Source organism: Alosa alosa, chromosome 12 (genome assembly GCF_017589495.1).
Source record: "Alosa alosa isolate M-15738 ecotype Scorff River chromosome 12, AALO_Geno_1.1, whole genome shotgun sequence".
NCBI classification, from domain to species: domain Eukaryota; kingdom Metazoa; phylum Chordata; class Actinopteri; order Clupeiformes; family Clupeidae; genus Alosa; species Alosa alosa.
In genome coordinates, this window is record NC_063200.1 from 26,109,768 (window position 1) to 26,131,501 (window position 21,734).

Sequence of the window (21,734 nt, forward strand, 5' to 3'; positions counted from 1 at the left end):
CTGATTGTAATGGGAAATGGTTATGGTTTATGGTGGTTATGGTTGTGTGCAGTTGGCTATCTGAGGGCAACCATTGTAGTCTAATTGTTATTCTGAAAACTATATGTATTTATCATAAGAATGGTCAGACTCATTCCTCAAGAGGACAGGACATTTTAATTTGTTGTGCAAATGTAGTATTTCACAAAGACATCAAAAGGTATCTTCAGCTTTTCAGGCCTTGGCTCAATAATGTGAACACCCATAGCCTGCATCACTGACTTGCCTAAGTGAATACTGCTGAGTTAGGCTACAAAATATTTTCAAACGGAATGTTTAGATAAGGCCTAATTCACATTTTTCATCCTGGATTAGGCCTACCTTAATGCATTTTAAGGAGAAAATGAATCTAGGTTTGTATGATGACAATGTAGATAGACCAACAAATCAAATAATGTCAAAGGTCTAAGTAGCCAATAATAAAAGAATTAGACATAGGCCTAATGTCTATGCCCAACAAAATTACAAAAATAATGTCAAAGCTTGTTAAATGGTTAAATTGGCAAATATAACCTTAGTTATATAAAATATATTTTTATATTTTATTATTATTTCTTATTTTCTTTTTCTAAAATGAATGGCATTAACCCATGTAGTCCCTCACCCATGTTGAGGTCAAGGGAAGCATTATTACGAAAAATTGTTCCTACCCGGATCTTTTACATGTAGTTCCACAGCAAACAGGAGGAGGAAGACGTCTACCATGGCGGAGGTAAAGCCACGAAACTGTACAAATATAGCTGTGTCTATTGTAACTAGTTACACTGGGATAATTTTTAGCCATGCTTGTTCATTGTGTAGTTCCAAATGCCATTTACGGTGACTAACTTTTTGATTACGAGATCCCCTCTGATAATGAAGCTAACGTTAACGTTAGCTAACTATCGTAACGTACGTTAACGTAGGTCTAGCTTTTACTGCTAACCTTAGCTGATCAGCTAATGTTAGTTAGCTAACGTTAACGTCAACTTTAATCACTGTTATCGTCGGTATTTATTGATTGACCAGCCGTGAAATAACGATATACCTGTTCAGTAGTAGTGTTGTATGCGTAAAACAAAGGTGAAAGTAGGTGGCAGGACAACTGTGTTTAGTTCCTGAATGTAATCACCTGGTAAGTTAAAGAGAAGCGAATGTTAGATATCGCTAGCTAGTGCTATTGCTGCATTGTTTGTTATCATAGCACTGAGCAGCTAACGACGGATGATTAACAACCCAGCTCGTTAGCGAACGTAGGCAAGTTAATATTTGATATAGCATTCTAGCTGAGATGTACAAAACAACCTCCTGGACGTACTGTTTAGATTCAGTAGATTGGTCTGAATGTTGTGTGACATAAACGTCTATTGTGACAAGATATGTTGTTGATTTGTTTTACAAGAAAGTTAGCCTACATGACATTTTAGACGTCAAGCAGCTAAAACCGTTGTACGCAAAGTATGACATGAAGTAGTTCCATGAAATGCACTAAGCCATAAAGATGTTTTATATTTAGAAAATTGCTTGAAGATGTTCAAGGGAACAAACACTAACCATTAATTTTCGTCATGCACCATTGTGATTCAAACAGACCATGAAGATGTGAAACTACAGCTCAATATGTGTGGTTAATTTTTCAAGCCAAATATGAAAAATATAAACTGTTTGTTTTAGATGGGTAACTCAGCGGTAAATCATAGATTTGAAAGGAAATTGCAAACAAAATCACAAGAAACAAAGGTTGTATTTAGGTACCATATGCTTACAGATTGTTTTATGGCGTGCATCCCATTCTTTTTTGTTCTTCCCTTTTGTATGATCCCTGAAAATAGTTAGCTATATACGGAGAGTGTCTGACTGAATATTCCAGTGTATATGACACTGCTAACCTCAATAATTATGTGGCGATAGTCAATGTAGTCATTAGACATATGTCTGTACTGCCCTACTGTATATGACACACAGTCAAACCAAACATCTTACCTGAAATATGGGTTAAGTCATGAATGAATCCCAAGTGCCACTGAAAATGTGATAAAACAGTACAAGACATGGGCACAGTAACTCAATAATATGGGACACCAACAAAATTCAACATCTTTTGATTGGTCTGAATGTTGTGTGACATAAACGTCTATTGTGACAAGATATGTTGTTGATTTGTTTTACAAGAAAGTTAGCCTACATGACATTTTAGACGTCAAGCAGCTAAAACCGTTGTACGCAAAGTATGACATTGTTTTCCCTCTATTTATGTTGATTTTGAGGACCGATGCATTGACTGGTTAATTTTATATCAGACTCTTTCTTATTTCAAAATAGTACAGCTATATAGGCATATGGGCAATTAGTGATACATCACTTATCTGTTCAACATCCACTTAGTTCATATGTGTTATGGTTTGTATAGTATTGTTTTATTTTCATTAGGCTGTGACATTAATGTGACATTGTTGTTTATTATTGATATTCTCCGTAATGTAGTCTTACCATGCTATTGTTATTGTTATTATATTATTGATTAAATGTACATTATTGTTTATTATTGCTATTTTCCCTTTTTCATTGTTTATTTCATTAGGCTATTTATTTAATTGACATGGTTGTTTATTATTGCTATTCTTCTCCTTATTATAGTCTGATCTTTTATATTGTTTTGTATTTGAATGTCGCTTTGGACAAAAGCTTAACCATAACCATCACTTTACTATCTACATGATGTGTTGCTTCCTCTGTCCAGACGCACAGCTTGCAAGATCTGCGGCAGCAAGCAGCTATTGCCTCCAAGGTGTTTATACAGAGAGATTACACATCAGGCACCATATGCAAGTTCCAGACCAAGTTCCCATCAGAGCTTGAGACCAGGGTATGTCTTGTGCTTAACACGTTCATTAGGCACCGTTCTTTTAATGTTGGTTTTGCTATTATTTAAAATAGTTAAAAATGCCACAATGTTGTTAATGATGTAAATGTGCCCTAAACCTCTGTGGTGAATGTGCTGGCTTCTCTCCTCTCTTAGATTGATAAGCAACAATTTGAGGAAACCATTCAGACTCTCAACAACCTCTATGCTGAGGCTGAGAAGTTGGGTGGCAAGTCCTACTTGGAAGGGTGTTTGGCCTGCCTCACAGCCTACACTATTTTCCTGTGCATGGAGACCCATTATGAGAAGGTGAGGAAACTCTTATTAGGCCTTTTCACACTGGCAAAATCGCCGCGATTTTATGTACCAGAATTGCGGAGCGACTGTCCCTTTCACATAGACCGAGGCGGAACGGCGGGACAAAGTGTCTCGCCAAATTTACTACCAAGCCCCCTAGACATTTTGCCGAGTTTTTTCGTTCCGGCACCAGTGTGAATGGGTCAAGGTAGAAAGGGGAATCTGGGCGGGCATTTCGATGCTATGTCCAGCCCACCACAGGATATTGCAAATAAATCTAACTGCTCAAAAGCAGCAATAGCAGAGACAGCACATTATGTCAATCTATAAATTCACAAAGTCTCCAGTCATTCAATGCCTGCTAATGCTGACTGTAGCTTGGAATGCAATCAGTTGCCATAATAAGCTATCCTAAAATCCAGCGAAAAAACAAAGCATGAACTCATGAGAGTCTGTCTGCCCTATATGTATATCCTCGGATTCTAATGCTTACAGATATCTAGGCGATATTTGTAACATTTGTTTTGTATTTGGCCTGTTATAAAATCATGTAGACCTATTGAACAATTTAAACACATTAGGGTTACCAGGTGTACCTATGTTACCCAGGAGACACACTGTAAAATTGCTCTTATGTAAGATCAATACTTTCCAAGATACAGCCAGTTTTACAGGGGGAGGGGGGTCAATTTTGTTCTTTTTTTTTCTTTTTATGTCAAAGTTCACAAGCCCACAGCGCAAGAACTAAACCATGTAGGAGGCTCACATTTTGCATGCTGGTACATAAATAGGAATAGTATGTAGCAAAATCGTTATGTTTGGTCTGGATGATCCTGCATGGTCATAGCTGTCCCTCAAAGTTGATAAAAAATGTATTGGCGTTTTTGGCTGGGCTCTGTTTAGGCCTTCAGAAGACATATTTGTACTCAACATAGGCTCTTGATTTATTTTCCTTACTGAGATAAGTAGAAACACTCTCACAAAAAACAATAAACATAAAATAAATTCCTTCATGGTCTAAACAGCAGACCTTACAAGTCTGAAAAATCATTTTGGTTCTCATTTTCAGAGCACCCACCTTGTGGGAATATGCAAAGATATTTGATCCCTTTTTTTAAAAAAAAAAACACCAATTTGACTTGTCTTATGCAAATCTTTCTTTTTTACTTTCCACCCTGAACATGGGCAAAATGCACCATTGAGATCAATATGTTTTGTATAGAGCTACCACAGGTTACTCTATACAACCACAGGTGGCACTGTGGTAACTATATAAAACATATTGATGTCAATGAACACAAGCTATTTTTTATTGTTGTAATATTGAATGATTTCATGAATAAATTGTATGCATAGTGCTGGCGGCGCCACTGACCAAGGCCACAGTAGCCTGTGGACCTCTGATTTTCAAAGGGGAATCACGGCGAACGCAAGGGGCAACTCTTCTCTTCAAGTTCCCTTCCAAATTACTTTTGATTGTCTGAAGACATCTATCGCAAGAATCTAACATTCTAACAGCAAAGCAAATGCAAGCTAACCAAAGTGCAGTCGGTTCTCCCGCCATGGTTTTTGAAATCACACACCTGCTGTATCTGAAGGCCCACGCACGCATAATAAGGCCTACGACTATCACTCTACACGCCCCCTGTTGCACGTCACAATTTAATTTACTATAGCTGATCCTGCCTCCTGGCTCGCCAAAATGCCGCATCATGTGAACAGATCAGCAGGCTGGCAAATTTTCACCTCGCTTTCAGACACAAAAAGACGGCAAAAAGACGTCTCCTCTTCCCGCAAATTTAGCGGGATCTCTGTGTGAAAAGGCCTATTGGTTCACCGTCACTAGAACAAAAGTCTGAAATGACTTGTAGGCCTACTCGTGGTGATAGTTATTGGAAAGAGCTAGCGTTACCTGGCTAGCACAAAAATGGTCTACTTCATTTAAAAAACAAAAATGTATGGCCTTTAGCACATTATTTTAAGTTTTTGAATATTTACATTTAACGATTTAGCAGACACTTTTTTTCAAAGCGACTTTACATATGTTAATTATATTACAAGGGCATTGTTACATTGTTCCCGGAGCAACTCGAGGAACAATGTATAAGTATAAGAAAAATTTGGTCTCTGCATTTATCCCAATCCGTGAATTAGTGAAACACACTCGGCACACAGTGATGTGAAGCACACTAATCCCGGCGCAGTGAGCTGCCTGCAACAACAGCGGCGTTCGGGGAGCAGTGAGGGGTTAGGTGCCTTGCTCAAGGGCACTTCAGCCGTGCCTACTGGTCGGGGTTCGAACCGGCAACCCTCCGGTTGTCCAAAGCGCTAACCAGTAGGCCATGGCTGCCCCAACAGAGTGCGTAGTCGGCAGGATTCGAACCTGCGCGTGGAGACCCCAATGGATTTCTAGCCTTAACCACTCGGCCACGACTACCTATGTCAATTGCCTTGCTCAATTGCTATGAATTTCATATAGGCCTAACATACTGTAGAGATCCACCACCCTCCCAACCCTTCCCTCCATCTACTCCCATGGGAAGAGTAAAGGGCTGTTCACACCAGGAACGATAACTATAACCGTAATGATAAAAGTGTCCGCACTGACCAACGATAAGCAAAGTCTCTCCTTGTGTTGATGAATGTGATGGCTAAAATGTAATGAGTTCTGGGGCTGTTAGCTTTTTATCGTTCTCAAAATCGCTCTGAAAGTGGTCCCCAATCATATTGTTCTTAATGTCGTTATTGTTATAGTCAATGTGTGAACGCCGTCATTCATATAACGAGAACAATATTTTTTATAGTTAGTTATCGTTATAGTTATCATTCTTGGTGTGAACGACCCTTTAAAGAAATAACAGCAAAAAACATTAAGCACTTTCTTATGTGTACAAAAATGGGTGCTGCTTGTTCACCTGCACCTGTCTCTACCACAATGAGACCTGCTGTTTTTACTACACTGGAGCCTGTTTCTGCCAGCAGCTTCACTGACTGACTAGAGTTGAGAACATGCTTGTATCAAGTTTGATCTATGCATTTTGTCTCACTGTTGTCTGCCATTGTAATTTCTGCAGTTGTCTGCAAATGTAATTTCATTTCAGATTAACATTATAATGTAATTATTGAGGCCTATACATTTATTTCTTGCCATCAGATTAACATTATAATGTAATTATTGAGGCCTATACATTTATTTCTTGCCATTTCACACTGAATGGAAAATTTAGCCTACCTATGATGCTGTGCATCTTTGTTCCTCGCCAATGTCTGCTGATTAACGTATTAAAAGCAAGTAGTCTATCTTTATCTTAAGGTAGTCGCTGTCTTTCTAACTGCCATAGCGCGCAGAGAAAAATGAGACTAATGAGAAGCCAGGAAAACTTTGCTGCATGTTGAGGCTATGGTCAAGTTCCGTATGATGTAGAATGCACTCATGAGTCTTGTAGCTCCCAATCCAGCATAGTTATAGATTCATTTCTGAAGTCAAAGCTACAACCAATGTGCAGAATAGGTAAAGCAGGGGTAGAGTGAGGCGGAATCTATCCACTAGTTAATCAGTCGTCGTTGCCAATTATTCTCGAAGACAAAAATAGAAAAATTCTAAAATGGCTGAGAAGTGTGGAAAACACTGACCATCCAAAAGTAAAGTAAAATATTTATGAATGTTATTTACCTCATACACATTTTTGTTAGTGTTCGTCACATTGTTCGCTAATGTAATCTAACTGTATTTTCAATATTATACATTTTCCTTAGATTTTTTTGTCTGTTATGATTTAACTGTGTTTGGCAAACAATATACACTGACCATAAATAGCTAAGTAAATAAATATAGAGCCATATGTGGTGATGTCATGTTATTGCTTCACATAGTGTATTCCGGTATGTTTTCTCAGGTGCTGAAGAAGATAACCAAGTACATCCAAGAACAGAATGAGAAGGTCTATGCCCCACTGGGATTGCTCCTCACTGACCCCATTGAAAGAGGACTCCGGGTCGTATCCTTTTCTGATAGAAATTATGGACTCACAGTAACACTACAGCATTCCAGTATTATGCAAGTTTAATAGCCGCAGTGCTTTATTTAGCATATTGATACTTCATGTTGTGGTCCTACCTCAACTGACGGACCTTGACTACGACAGTCTGAGCATGTGCAACTGAAAACATTCAGGCAGTACTGGATCATGGACTGACTGGAGTCTCAAATGCCCCATCAGCATAGTCATTGCCCTCTCCCATGTTGTAGCTTACCACTGAACACAGATTTGGTCACTCCTTGGTTCACTATGAAAAGCAAGCCTACAAAGATTTTCTGTGCATTGTTTTACAGATGTGGTTCGCTCCTTACAGCTTTGCTGCTTTTTCCCGTAACATGTTGTTGGGAGAGATGCTGCAGCATTTACTAGCATACATAAAAAGGAGGAACAGACTCTTCCAATTGCAGTAAATGAAATGTTGTCCACCCTTAATCAAGATTTCCCCCCCATCTGTAAATCACAGCACATTCCTCCCACACTTTAATCCCCTAAATTGAATTTTCTTGTGGCCAAAATAGTGTAGAGGACCCCTTTGAAATAGAGTCAAATGTCCTGTGAAACTAATCATGGAATGTGAACCGTCAGAGACACTTACTGCTGAGTTTTTGGGCAAGGCAATGCTTTTTCTTCCATTGACAAATAAGGGGAAAAAGAGACCATGTCAGCACAGAGAGGATTTCCAGAGATTATATCAAACCTTTGTCTAGTAACCGGCTAAGTAATGTCAGTAGGTCCTGTTCCACTTGTTGAGCAAGTCAATGATAAAATGTCTGTCTGGAACAACAAACCTGAGAGAGAAAAAAACATTAGTTACCACTGATGCACACATGCGCCCTAATAGTCTATGGTTGGTTGTGGAGTGCATGAATTTAATTGTTAAAGAGTTTCCTACCATCTTTAACTCATTCATCTCCAGGTGGAAATCACCATCTATGAGGACAGAAGCTCCAGATAAAAGGAGAGGGAAAAAAACAAAACATCAAAGGTAAGTGTTGCCCTTTAGCATGTGTACCCCCCAGGTAAGTGTTGCCCTTTAGCATGTTTACCCCCCAGTCACAGTAGTACCACTAGTTCAGGTTTGGGAATACCTCTGCCGCAGTTAGAAAGCATAATTCTTCTGAGATCACTGTTGGGCCTGTCACACACACAAATCTTTAGTGGAACGTGTTTAAGGAACAGGAAGTAGGTAATTATTTTTATATTTCCTGTATCCTTAGAAGTGGTTTGGAATGTCTGCGTCTTGGATTTATACGGCTTTCACATTTCATTTGTTTGGTAACATGCTCATAATTAGATACGGACATGTCGTAGCCGTTTTCGCCTCCATTGTGAGAACAAAACAGGCTTATAAAGTTAGGCTGACTACTGAGGGTTTAGTTCATAGTATAAATTGTATCAGTACTGTTCAGCCATTCTGTATGATGATAAGCTTTCTTGTCTCTTTTTTCTGCCAGTCATGCTGGAGTACACCACTTTGGTTGGCCTTCTGACCTTTCAGGCCTGGCTCTTTACCCCTTCTCAGCACATACTGTAAGGTCCAGACTTTCTCCCTCATGTATCCTCCTTCTCTAGTGAGATCTGGACTTTCTCTCCATGTGGGAAGCAACAGATCATGTGTCCTGGAACTGACTAAAGCACCCTCTCTCTCACCACCCCTTCACCCCCTTACCCTTATTTACACGTTGAAATACACAATAATTGTTTTGTATTTGTACAATGTTGTATTCTAAATTTACTTTGAAGTTGCAAATGTTTTTGTGCCATGTTTTATTTTTTACAAGTACTTGGATGTAGTGTATTTCCCATCCCCCACCCCCCACCCCACCCCTCCTCACTTGTGGTGTATGTACTTGTCTGGAGCAGAACTTCCGTGATCAGTGTGCTCCTCTCGTTCCTCACAGTACAGTGGCAGCCTCCCAGGTGTGATTGTTTGTCTTCAGAAGTAACTAAATTCTGGAAAACAAGTCAACGATCTTCTGTAAAATTGCCAGAATGTGTAAAATGTTCTTAAAGTTACATCAGCAGAATTTGTACAAATTTGCAGTGACACACCAGCTCCTCGCTGTGCGTGGACCTGGCTGTAGAGTGGACACAGTAGTTGGTGGCCATTGTGACTCTTGAATGATGTTTATCTGTATCATTCCATGCAGTTAAGAGTTCTCTCCCAACATGAGATGATAACCATCTTCATCTTCTGCTCAAACCCATGACACTATGTTTTGATGCATATATTAAGCACACACCAGGAAGACTCTTTAACCTGTGTTATGAAATGACATCTTTACTACCCATGTCCTTAGCGTGGTCCTTTCTCTATCATGAATGGCGGTCCACAGAAGCACCATTAAAACCTTAAAAGTATCCTCGGCTTTTAGTGTCTCATATGGTATATATTGCTTCTTTTGTCTTTTTTTCCTGATTTGATTTTTTTTTTTTTTCTGCTGCAATTGTGTGTTGCATCATAATAAACATTGTCAGTCTTGTCTGAGAAAATATTCTCAGCACAATTATTTAAACCATGTATCTGTAATGTACCATAATAAACAGAATGTTTTCTTGAAGTATGAGTGGTCATCAATGTGTTTTTAGTGAAACAATCACTGACTTCACATACCATAAAACTAATTTAAAGACATTGAAAGAACAAAATGTATACGTTTATTTTAATGATTCCGATAGAGAGGTTTTTACAAGGACCAGTACAATAAGTTAATAAATTCCTTGTGTCAAAAGCATCAGCATAGAAGTTCCTCGGTGTGAAAGTGGTTAACATCAAATAACTGCCTGCTGTGAGTCATCCTCTTTACCAGCATACAACCACACTTCCTCCCATGTTGCACCGGACGGGGCTGTGTGTAAAACTGATGACCTAATCTGATGTTTCATGTGGGCTTCCAGACATGGTTCCATCAGACCTGAGTTGGGTCAACTTCAAAATCAGAAACACAAGCTCTGATTTTGGTCCAAATTTTAGGAGAAATCAGATGTTAGCGGGAAGACATGTTAAAAAAAAAGGAAAGCAAAAATGTCTTGCACATAGTCTCATAGTCATAGACAGGAACAGCACACAGTTTTACACACACACACACACACACACACCTCCATTCATTATAGTGACATTTGCCAGTGTTGCCACAGACAAATAAATGATTCTTAGCCAAAGTTAACAAACACTTTTGATTTGACTGGAAGATTAGAACATTATGAATTACTTTGTTTTAAGTAAGTTTAACAAAAACGTTTAAAGTTTAACAAAAATTCTGCAATACATTTACAGTTGCATAGCCAATTATGCAGTGATGCCCCTCTACTGGTGAAAAGGTAATATTACATATCACTACATTACTATGTAGAATATAAATGTAAATATACAATATTAATTACATGTATTTGCATGTAGCCTATCTAAAGGTTAAATGTGAAGTTATGGTGTCAAAATGTACACATATCTACATTTATTGCATACATCTATTCAAGTTTATCAATACATTTAGCCCATGCATTATTTTGAACTGGAAGTATAAACAAATGTTTGAAACGTTAAACAAAGTGATAATGTATTTATTTTTTTCATTTCTTAAAGAATTATAGGCCAAAGCAGCTTGTACCACTCATGTACCACTGTTTTTTAAAACGCTGAAATCGTCATGTCTTGTTGCGCTTTCCGTAGAAAGGAAATCAACATGGCTGCTTACTGAGGAGCCACGCTGGAGCACTAACTGGATTTCAGCATAAGCGAAGAATAAACTATTTCTGTCCTAATTTAGTATAAATTGTTCGGAATCATGTCTGGTAGACATAATAACAAATTACCAACAAATTTGCCGCAACTTCAAAATCTCATAAAAAGGGATCCGCAGTCATACACAGATGAGGTGAGTGACGTTAGCTACCTCGCGACTAGCCTATAACTAAAGTTACTGCAGCTAGTAATCATAGTGTGATATGTAAACAGTGGTATAAATAGCACATACGCAAGTCATAATAGTTATAACAAAGCTAAATAGACCTGTCGTTTGTCGTTAATAGTAATTGTCACAACTGTCTCTTCAGTTCTTACAGCAGTATCGACATTACCAGTCAAATGTCCAGATCTTTAAACATCAGCCAGATAAACCCAACAAGGAGTTTGAGGAGCTGGTTATGTTCCTCGCCCAGGTAGCTGCTACAGTTTTTCTTACTGAAATTACATGCAAATCTCTGTATAGTGATTCGATTTTCTGACCATGGCATAATTCTTAGAACAGTAATCCAGACATCTCTCTTCTCAGATTGGACACTGCTATCAGGAACAGTTGGCTAGTTTCCCTCAGGAGTTGGCAGAGCTACTCTTAAGTCATCATACAGTGTTGGAAACTAGTCTGCGATTGGTATGAGTTGTGTTAAATGCAGTAAAGTTGTTAATGATGAATGCTGTCCATTGGCATTGACTCATAACATTTATCTGTTCTTTGTCTTGTGCGTGACTTGCAATTCTCAGACATTCTGCAAAGCCTTAATCTTACTCAGAAACAAAGAGTTGATCAATCCCACAAACCTCCTAGAGCTGTTCTTTGAGTTGTTGCGCTGTCATGATAAATATCTCAGAAAGGTGAGTATGAAATACCAGGGAAATGTCAGTTATGCAAGGAGTATCATTTTGACTTAGGTGAAGTTTTAAGGACTCCGATCTGTGAATCTGTTACTCTCCTCCAGTTTATTTCTAGGGGAAAAAATGAGCTAAACACAATTCATTATTTTGCCTTAATGACATAAAACCCTTGCTGAGAAAGTTACATCAATAGGTTCCCAGTCACAGTCTTTTCTGCAAAAAGCATGGTAGTTGTGGGATTTATTTGTACCCGCTGAACACTTTGTTTATTGTTTCCTCAGATGTTGTACACACATATTGTGACAGATATCAAAAACATCAATGCCAAACACAAGAACAATAAACTGAACACCGTAAGTTTGATTATCACTTTTCTTCTGAGCTCTGAATCATTCCAAATAATTCACCTCTGTTTATGTACTAAACATTGTTTGTTTCTCTTGACTCAGACTCTGCAGAATTTCATGTACACTATGCTGAGAGATAGTAACCCCATTGCTGCAAAAATATCTCTGGATGTGATGGTTGAGCTCTACAATAGAAATATCTGGTAAGTCTGGTACACTGTGGTTTTTATCCATTATTTAGTGAAATTGGAATTATATTGTCTATTGAAACATTTACTTTATATATGTCTCCATTTTAGGAATGATGCCAAAACTGTCAATGTCATAACAACAGCATGTTTCTCAAAAGTCACAAAGGTACAGGACAGAGTTGTGCATTGTGCTTTTTGTCATCATCATTATTGTTGATATATTTTTAGTTCTAGTGTATGCCGGTTGACTGTGTGACTGATTTTGATTTCACCTCTTAGATCTTGGTTGCTGGACTAAAGTTCTTTTTGGGGAAAGATGAGGATGAAAAGAAGGACAGTGACTCTGAATCAGAGGTACCGTTTAGCAAACCGAAGATGAGCTGAAATCAGCATTTTTTGATACAGCATTGCATTGCACAGAGTTGTCTAATTCAAATCCTTGCTTCTAGAATGAGGGTCCAAGTGCGAGGGACCTCATGATTCGGTACAACACAGGAAAGAAGACTTCAAAAAACAAGAAGAAAATGGAGAAAGCCATGAAAGTTCTGAAGGTAGGCCAACACACAAGAGCCGTGTTCTTTGTTCTCTATGTACCAGCTTGTGAGCTTAAAAATTACATGCAACTTGATTGACAACTTTTAATGGATATGTCTTTGATATCTGGACATTATATGCTATAAACCTTTAAAACCTTTTTTATTGTGTTCATTTAACAGAAACATAAAAAGAAAAAACGAGCAGAGGTCTTCAATTTCTCTGCTATCCACCTCATTCATGACCCTCAAGGTGACAAAGCTGGCTTTCATGCTGAAACCAAGTACCGTAGTCTTTTATCTAGATGGATATTTTATTTGTCCTCAGTAGAAGAATTTATTTATTTATCCGTCACATCACCACGTTTTTTTATCTTCTTTTAAAATATGACTTAAAATTCCCTTATTGTTCCCCCTGTTAGATTTTTCAGAGAAACTTTTCAGACAGCTGGAAGACTCCAAGGAGCGCTTTGAGGTTAAGATCATGATGATGGAACTCATATCCAGACTAGTGGGAATTCATGAGGTAAGCAAACCAATATCTGGACTCCGCTGTAATCATGCGTCAGCAGTGGAATGTGGTATGTCCATAGTATTAGTATATTAACTAAAGTGAATCAGGCGAAAGAGTATTTTTTAAAAACTTATTTTTCAGAAATGATAATATGGCGGTAGTGGTGTTTTGTGCTTGTGCATATCCCAACGGGGATATTTCTGTGACTATATAATATCAGACATTTGTTTTAGAATATTGATGTGCAGTGCAGTGACTGACACTTTCTTCAGCCAATCCTGTTGTTTTACTGGAGCAATCGGTAGTTTAACAGGTCCTCTCTGTCCACAGCTTCTCCTCCTCAACTATTATCCATTTCTCCAACGCTTTCTACAACCACACCAGAGGGGTAAGAGTTTTCAGCATCCTTGAGATCCTGAAACAAACTCCAATCTTGTCTGTACCTGAAATTATTAGTGACTTCATAGATTAGTTACTTCATAAAACAAAAATTTACAAAAAGATACATTATTTGTCTGTTCCTTTCCATAAACACAACTGGTTTGTCCCTTTTCTTTATTTAGAGGTGACAAAGATATTGTTGTGTGCTGCACAGTCATCCCACCAGTTGGTGCCTCCTGAGGTGAGAGAAGGCTTTATTTACGTCCATAAATTACTGCACGCCTTCAGTGCTATAATCAGGTTTACAGCACTAAATAGATTTATTGTGTTGGACTTTTTATTCACGGAACATCTGAAATAAACACTAATTCACTTGTTGTGACCCTCAGGTCATGGAATCGGTGGTAATGACCATCGCCAACAATTTCGTCACAGATCGGAATTCAGGGGAAGTCATGACAGTGGGGTGAGTAACTGTTGTTGCTGTTCTTCTTTTTAAATCCTTCACGGTTGAGTAGCACGATATAGATAGCTAGATAATAGTGTAGGAATTTGTTTAAAAGAATATGCCAACATTTGAGAAATTGGCTTATTTGCCATCTCCCCCAGAGTTAGATAAGATGATGCTATGCTAAGCTAGGGTAATGGTGGGTGCATCAGACGGCTTTGCTGCACACACAGAGACGGGAAGGGAATGTATCATTTTATCTAACTCTGGGCTGGCAAATAAGCTGATTTTCCAAATGATGGTTTAGGCTATTAAGTCACTCCACAGTATCTGAAAGCACACATGTACATATAGCACAATACTTTTTTGCCCATGAATGCTGATATATGAGCTTCTGTGTTTTTATCATCTACAGTATCAATGCCATCAAGGAGGTGGTGGCCCGCTGTCCCCTGGCCATGAATGAGGACCTGCTTCAGGATCTAACACTGTACAAAGCACACAAAGACAAGAGTACGCCAGCACAGCACAGCTCTCGACCTACGACCCACTCTATGCTTACTTAGATGCTACATTATTTTGGCGAAAGTTCCATGTGTGATTTACTTGCCTTTTGTGTTGGTTTTCCCCTCTCTGTAGATGTGACTATGTCAGCCAGGGGCTTGATTCAACTTTTCAGAAGTCTGAACCCACACATGCTTCACAGGAAAGATCGGGTGAGTCTTGAACATGGAAAGTGATATTTCACACATACATCAGTATTTAAATTAAACTGGACACTCACCTGAGGTGCGTTCAAATTTGGCAAACTGTGGAAAACGTTCGTGGTGAACATGTTTTCTCTGAACAGTTAAATTTGAACAATTTGGTGTAAGCATTCCATTGTAACGGTAACACTTTGTCCAGCTCACGTCCAGCTTCACTGTATGTTCACGGAGAACTACCACCTCAGACTGTTTGCGAGTGTTCGCAAACGTGCGCCTATGTATGCGAATTTGAACGCACCTCTGGTCTCTTCCACAGTCAACTCATGTACCATGTAATATGATTGGGAGGCCATTTTGCATGCTGTGTCTTCTAACTTGGTTATATGCTTTTTATACCTTATGTTGGTTTTGATGGGGTCAAATGGTTTAGCTTCCATGCTGCAATCCATAGGGCTGTTTTTTGTGTGTGTGTGTGTTGGGTGTGGTATTCTGACCATGCAAATTCTGTTGCTAGGGCAAACCTACAGAATCCTCCATTGAGGCACAGATACAGAGCTATGGTGAACTAGGGGCAAAGGATTATATCCCTGGAGCAGAGATCCTGGAAGTGGACAAAGAGGAGGGAGACGAGGACGAGGATGGTATGGATGGTCATTTTACTGGTCAAAAATGTGTGAAGCTGTCTGGCAAGAAATGTGCTGTGTAATAATCCTGTATTAAGACTTTAAAGAGCTCTTTATCTGCTGAAGGGTGGGAGAGTGCCAGTGATGAGGAAGATGACGATGGAGAATGGGTGGACGTCCATCACTCATCAGATGAAGAACAAGCGGGAATAGTAAGATAGCAAATTATTCACTGGTCAGTTTGACTGTGTGTGTGTGTGTGTGTGTGTGTGTGTGGGCGCGCTTGTGTGTGTGTGTGTCTGTGTGTGTGTGTGTGTGTGTGTGTGGGTCTGTGTGTGGGTCTGTGTGTATCTTAGCTCATGTCTTCGTTTTTGTTGGATCAGGCGGAAAAGCTCCAGAACATTCCATTGGAGGAAAGAAAGGCCAAGGCTGCCGCGGTCAGCACCAGCCGCCTTCTCACACAGGACGATTTCCAAAAGATCCGCCTGGCACAGATGGCCAAGGATCTCAATGCTGCCCCTGGCAAAGGCCAGAAGAGGAAGAATGTGGAGATTGATGATGAAGAAGAGGAAGGGTAAGACCACCTTTGTGTTGATCTTGTAATGGTGCATCTTTTGTGTGTGTGTGTGTGTGTGTGTTTGTGTGTGGTGTGTGTGTGTGTGTGTGTGGAAAATATGACGTAACTTTATGGAGATCCTGTGAGAACTGTTGTGCACAGGCTATCAGAAACTGGATTTAGGACCTGTCTGTTTGTCTGTCTTCTTTTCACAGTGGGGAGTTGCTCTCATTAAGAGCCATTGAACGACTGCATAAGAAACCCAAATCAGACAAGGAAGCACGACTAGCCACAGCTATGGTGAGTGCACCTATGGCCATACGTAATATTTAAGGACGCAAAGGTTTCCTTTCTAAGATAATAATCTGATTCAAATTACAAAAACTCACACGTGGTGTACTGTTCACTATAATTGAAAGTGTTTTATGTCTTTCATCCAGGCTGGGCGAACGGACAAAAAAGACTTCATAAAAAAGAGAAATAAGCTGAATCCACATGCCAGCACAAGCAACAAGGAGAAGAAGAGGCATAAGAACTTTATGATGATGAGGCACAGTCAGAATGTTCGAACCAAGGGCAAACGCTCCTTCAGGGACAAACAAGTGAGATCCACCATGCCTTCCTTTCTATTACCCTTATGTAACGGTATTTTAAGCATCTCTCTCTCTCTCTCTCTCTCTGTAGTATTTGCAAATTGACTAATGCATAAAAGGTTAGTAAAGTACATTTTGGATATTGTTTTCTTGTGTAATTGTTGGTCTTGTTCCTCTTCAGATTGCCCTCCGAGATTCACTGCTGAAGAAAAGAAAACACAACCGGTTTTAATCGAGTAACTGAGACCACATCATTACTTTTGTGCATCATGTTAAATGGTCATCGTCTGTACATCTGTTCAAGAGGGCTGTCCCTCTATTTACTGCATAAAGCATAAATAAATGTTTGCTTTTTTGTACAGATCACGCCACCATTAAAATCATTTTAGCCTATTTGGTCTTTTTGATGTTATTCAGACAGATTTCTCTCGTGCGCATGCTCTCTCTGTAGTATTTTTATTTGCAAATTGACTATAATGCATCAAACGTTAGTAAAATTACATTTTAAGTATTGTTTTCTTGCGTTTCTTTATTTGTTGGTCTTGTTCTTTTTTAGATTGCCCTTCGAAATTTACTGCTGAAGAAACGAAAGCACAACCGGTTTTAACCGAGTAATGAGACCACATCATTACTTTTGTGCATCATGTTAAATAGTCATCATCTGTAGGCCTACATCTGTTTAAGAGGGTTGTTCCTCTATTTACTGCATACAGCTCTTAGTTTGCTTTTTTGTACAGATCACACGACCATTAAAATCATTTTAGCCTAGTCAGATGTTATTCAGACAGATATCGATTTATCAGATTCTGTTCTTCCTAAATTGGCATTGTTTTAGCGTAACAACTTTTAGAATAGCTTTCAGTGTGACGTCGACGCCTTATACTGCGATGAGACGTCTCCGGTTATAAAGCAGACATAGGGTCTATATTTTATTGCCATCACTTATGTTCGATGAAATGCCGCTGAAAGATGTTCAGGTATGTTTTGTTCTGGCAATATATTTTAGATAATTGCACCTGCTCATCACAAATGATCAGATTTAGCACGTTCACATAACTTCTAGTAGATTTTTCGCTTAGCTGTAAAATATGACCTTATGGATGTGTTTTACGCGCTGTAGGAAACGTACAGGTACAAAGTGGACCCTCCCCTTATGTGGAGTCGGTATAAATATGACTCCTCATTTAATCCAAACAAGTACAAGTAAGTTACAGAACATGGATAATTGCCTTATTTTAGCAGTGTGTTATAGGCCTACTACTTGAGGCTCAAAAAGACCTTTCTCAGAGTGATTTCTCCCCAGGAGGAAGCTTCACGACGTCGTACAGTTCACTGGGTTGTTCCTGAACAAAAGGAGAGAATTCCAGTGCCCTCTGCCTTTTGCGAATGAGATGGTTTCGTTTGACATCAAAAGGCTCCGACATGTGACGACTAAATACTCCTCAAACGCACATCTCAGGTTAGAGAAAACGTAATGCTTAATGCTGCACTTTTATGTAATAGGCTAGCTCAAAATCTTAATAGAATACCAGGTCTATTGGCAACATTTGCTTCCAAATTTAAGTTGTGTTGTTGGTGGATGTAACTTTTTGTTTATCAAATTATTTTAAACGGTGTGATATTTCCCCATTGTAAAAAAAATAATATTTTGGCCTATATTATATTTGTTTGGCCTCAGACTTTTCTATAGGAAAAACAAAAGCCCCATTGCTCATCATGGAGTAAATAGTAGTAATATGTAATGTGTGTATGTTTATCTGTGTCATTGCAAATTTCCAGTGAAAAGACGCATAGTGAGGCATTCTGTAATGAGAAGATGCTACAGAAGCCTGAGCTTACCTTCCACATACAGACCCTGAGGGATGGTCTGCGCTTCTCTCGCTCCCCTGGACACCAGAACCTCAAGAAAAGTTGTGTCTAAAGTGGAGCTGTAGTACTCTCCAAGCTGCTGTGATTCTCACAATAAAACTGTCAGACATTTTTGTTATGTCACATAATTAATTACAGTCAGTGATGCTGCCTGTGTTGGAGAAACTACTCCTTAGAAGTTGAACTAAAGCAAATCTATCCCAGAGAGAAATAGAGCTATACCTGGAAAAAAGAATTCAAACTTATTCACAAAACAAAAAGGATCAAATTGACAATGTAAATGTGATGCAAAGTTGATTTGTATTGTGTAAATTCAGCTCACAAGTAAAAATGTAGGTATGCTGGGTGGAGCTGGAGCTGAGTATCATACAATATATATATTTATTTATGTCTTTAATTGTACAGGGCAGTAGAGTGTGACCGGAAGCAGATAGGAGAGAGAGAGATGGGGTGGGACCGAGAAATGACCGGCTCATCCTGATTTGTTGATATTGAGGCAATGATTCCATGCAAAGGCTTGGGCTTCAGGGCCCCCTGACCCCTTGGGCCCCTGGGCCTGGGCCCGGTAGGCCTGTGCAGTAATCAATCCCTGATTGAACCTCAATGCAGATCTGTTATTATGACCACCGCGCAGCGAAGCGGCGGTCATATAGGTTTAGTCAGATTTTTTTGTTTTTGTTTTTTTTTTCTTTTTCGCATGTCCAAATTTCCGTCAAGGATTCCCGGGACACTGAAAGACTGGGGCAGACGAAACTTGGTGGGCATGTAACCCCATATGGATAGCATGGAACCATCGTTTTTCGTTTTGATCTGTAGCCCCCCCGCTGGACTGCACCCCCCGAAAGGAGGCTAGGGCAGACACAGTTTTCTGTGAATATCTCAAGAACTGTAGGGTTTAGGAGGACCATTTTTTTTGTATGTTGATCTCAAAGGGCCATGTCAACCCATTCCATAACCACTCATTTCATATAACCACTCATTTACACCACCCACCTCACCCGCAAGGCGACCAAAATTGTGAGTGATGCAAGTCACCCCGCTCACAATCTGTTTGATCTACTGCCCTCTGGGAAGAGGTACAGAAGCCTGCGCCCCAAGACTACCAGACTCACTAACAGCTTCATACACCAAGCTGTAAGGATGCTGAACTCTCCCTCCCTCCCCTCCACCCTCAGCTACATAACATCCTGGACATTGGACCCACAATGGCCGCCTGCACTACTCCACCTGCACACTTGAACACTTGCACACTTGTACACTTTACAACTTGGTGTTGTTGTCCTGAAAACACAACACTTCTGCTGCTCTTACATAACTTGCACCACTATGCCACTTTCTTTATTACTTAGGTCAAACAGTATTTTATAGTATTTTACAGTATTTGCACTAGTATTTTATTGACTGTCTATGCACAATGTCAACAAAATTTTGCTGCTCTTATTTTTTCATTATTATTATATGTGCCCTCTTATTTACTTATTTACTTACTTTTTTGTTTACTTGAATGTTATGTTTGTCTGTGGACTTAAAATTGGTCAAATATGTCTTGTCTTCACCGTGGGATAGTGAGAAACGTAATTTCGATCTCTTTGTATGTCTGGAACATGTGAAGAAATTGACAATAAAGCTGACTTTGACTTTGACTTTGACTTTGTATAGCACCACCTAGTTAAACACAAAAAAGTAAAAATGAGGTGTTGTAATCGCAGGTATCTGTGACCTAACATAGTCAAAACTGCACGAAATTGGAAGTGTAGGATCATTATGACACCCTCTGAATGCACGCCAAGTTTCGTGGAATTCCGTTCATGGGGGGCCACACAATAAATGAATTTATGTTACTATACACCAACTGGCCTGTAGGTGGCCGGAGACAGTTTTCTGTGAATATCTCGAGAACCGTAGGTCCTAGGAGGTCCACCTTTTTTTTGTATGTTGGTGTTAAGGGGGCATGTCAACCCATCCCATTACCACTTATTTCATGTATAGCGCTACCTAGGTAAAAATTAAAAAGCAAAAAATTAGGTGTTTTCATCACAATATCTCTGGCTGACATGGTCAAAACTGCACGAAATTGAAAGTGTAGGATCATTATGACACCCTCCGAATGCATGCCAAATTTTGTGAACTTTTGTTCATGGGGGGCCTTACAATAAAATTATTTTTGTGTACATTTAGTGACCGTACACCAACAAGGATTCCCGGGACACTGAAAGGCCGGGGTACACGAAACTTGGTGGGCATGTAACCCCACATGGATAGCATGGAACCGTTGTTTTTTGTTTTGATCTGTAGCCCCCCGCTGTACTGGACCCCCCAAAAGGAGGGTAGGGCAGACACAGTTTTCTGTGAATATCTTGAGAACCGTAGGGCCTAGGATGACCAATTTTTTCCGGATGTTTGCCTCCAGGGGTCATGTTAACCCATTCCATGTGCACACATGTGCATAAACAGATACACACGCACACACATACATTCACAGTAATCATACGTATGACACATACTCACACAGTAGACATATGTACACATGCATGCACATGCACAAACACACATACGCAGGCAAACACACAAGCACGCACATACACACACACACACACCCACACACATAAACATAAACGTGTACACGCACACATGCACACAATTCAAGAATTTCTCAGAATTATCAACAGGCAAGATGGGGGTGGGGTTGTATAAAATAAATTTTACATGTGAAATCTATGAACTAATCATGTTTTGGTACTTGTTGTCTAGCAGATACCAGTGAGAATTGAGTGTGGATAATGCATAAGACAGTTAGAATCATATAGGCCTTTCAGCGTGATCTATTTTTGTGGAAAAAATGTGCTGGACTGGGCGGCGGTCATATTGGGCTCTGCGGTACATCTAGTTTGTAAGTTGCTTTGGACAAAAGCGCCTGCCAAATCCCATAACCATAACCATGTAGTTATTGTTATGGTGTTTATGGCCCTTATGGTCTCCTGTATTTTCTAAAAGCCAGTAAAGAGTTAACACTTGTGTTGAATTAAGGTTGTCAGCTCTGGGGCCCACTTCAAATATGCACTATAATCTTCTTAGCTCAGTCCTACCAGCAATGATTAGAGAAACTCTTGATGGTTTCCCGAGAAAAGTGAAGGAGGTGAGGGGAGGGGATTGAGTGCTGGGT

General features: G+C 39.5%; 2 protein-coding genes across 2 annotated transcripts; both read left to right on the plus strand.

Moving 5' to 3' along the window:
* The first annotated feature begins 666 nt into the window (after positions 1–666).
* golga7 (golgin A7) lies at positions 667–9,779 on the plus strand. The gene is made up of 6 exons (XM_048259774.1): positions 667–751; positions 2,759–2,884; positions 3,038–3,190; positions 7,075–7,176; positions 8,135–8,203; positions 8,673–9,779. The coding sequence occupies exons 1-5, from the start codon at positions 743–745 to the stop codon at positions 8,171–8,173; spliced, it is 429 nt and encodes a 142-aa protein (XP_048115731.1). The 5' UTR covers positions 667–742; the 3' UTR covers positions 8,174–8,203; positions 8,673–9,779.
* Positions 9,780–10,896: 1,117 nt separating this feature from the next.
* Positions 10,897–17,095, plus strand: sdad1 (SDA1 domain containing 1). Its single transcript, XM_048258985.1, has 22 exons — positions 10,897–11,093; positions 11,272–11,376; positions 11,490–11,588; positions 11,699–11,809; positions 12,091–12,162; positions 12,259–12,359; positions 12,456–12,513; positions 12,627–12,701; positions 12,797–12,898; positions 13,064–13,133; positions 13,303–13,406; positions 13,725–13,782; positions 13,958–14,016; positions 14,165–14,241; positions 14,639–14,736; positions 14,863–14,939; positions 15,445–15,571; positions 15,680–15,765; positions 15,937–16,127; positions 16,325–16,409; positions 16,550–16,711; positions 16,884–17,095. Exons 1-22 carry the CDS (start codon positions 11,004–11,006, stop codon positions 16,932–16,934), a joined length of 2,058 nt encoding a protein of 685 aa, XP_048114942.1. The 5' UTR covers positions 10,897–11,003; the 3' UTR covers positions 16,935–17,095.
* The last annotated feature ends 4,639 nt before the right edge of the window (positions 17,096–21,734 follow it).

Bases quoted from the DNA above. Each gene is read 5' to 3' on its own strand.
- golga7 (XM_048259774.1), top strand. The intron at 2,885-3,037 runs GTATGTCTTGTG...CTCCTCTCTTAG, and splicing joins CATCAGAGCTTGAGACCAGG to ATTGATAAGCAACAATTTGA. The intron at 7,177-8,134 runs GTATCCTTTTCT...ATTCATCTCCAG, and splicing joins TTGAAAGAGGACTCCGGGTC to GTGGAAATCACCATCTATGA.
- sdad1 (XM_048258985.1), top strand. From the start codon at position 11,004: ATGTCTGGTAGACATAATAACAAATTACCAACAAATTTGCCGCAACTT. The intron at 11,589-11,698 runs GTATGAGTTGTG...TGCAATTCTCAG, and splicing joins TGGAAACTAGTCTGCGATTG to ACATTCTGCAAAGCCTTAAT. The intron at 14,242-14,638 runs GTGAGTAACTGT...TATCATCTACAG, and splicing joins GGGGAAGTCATGACAGTGGG to TATCAATGCCATCAAGGAGG.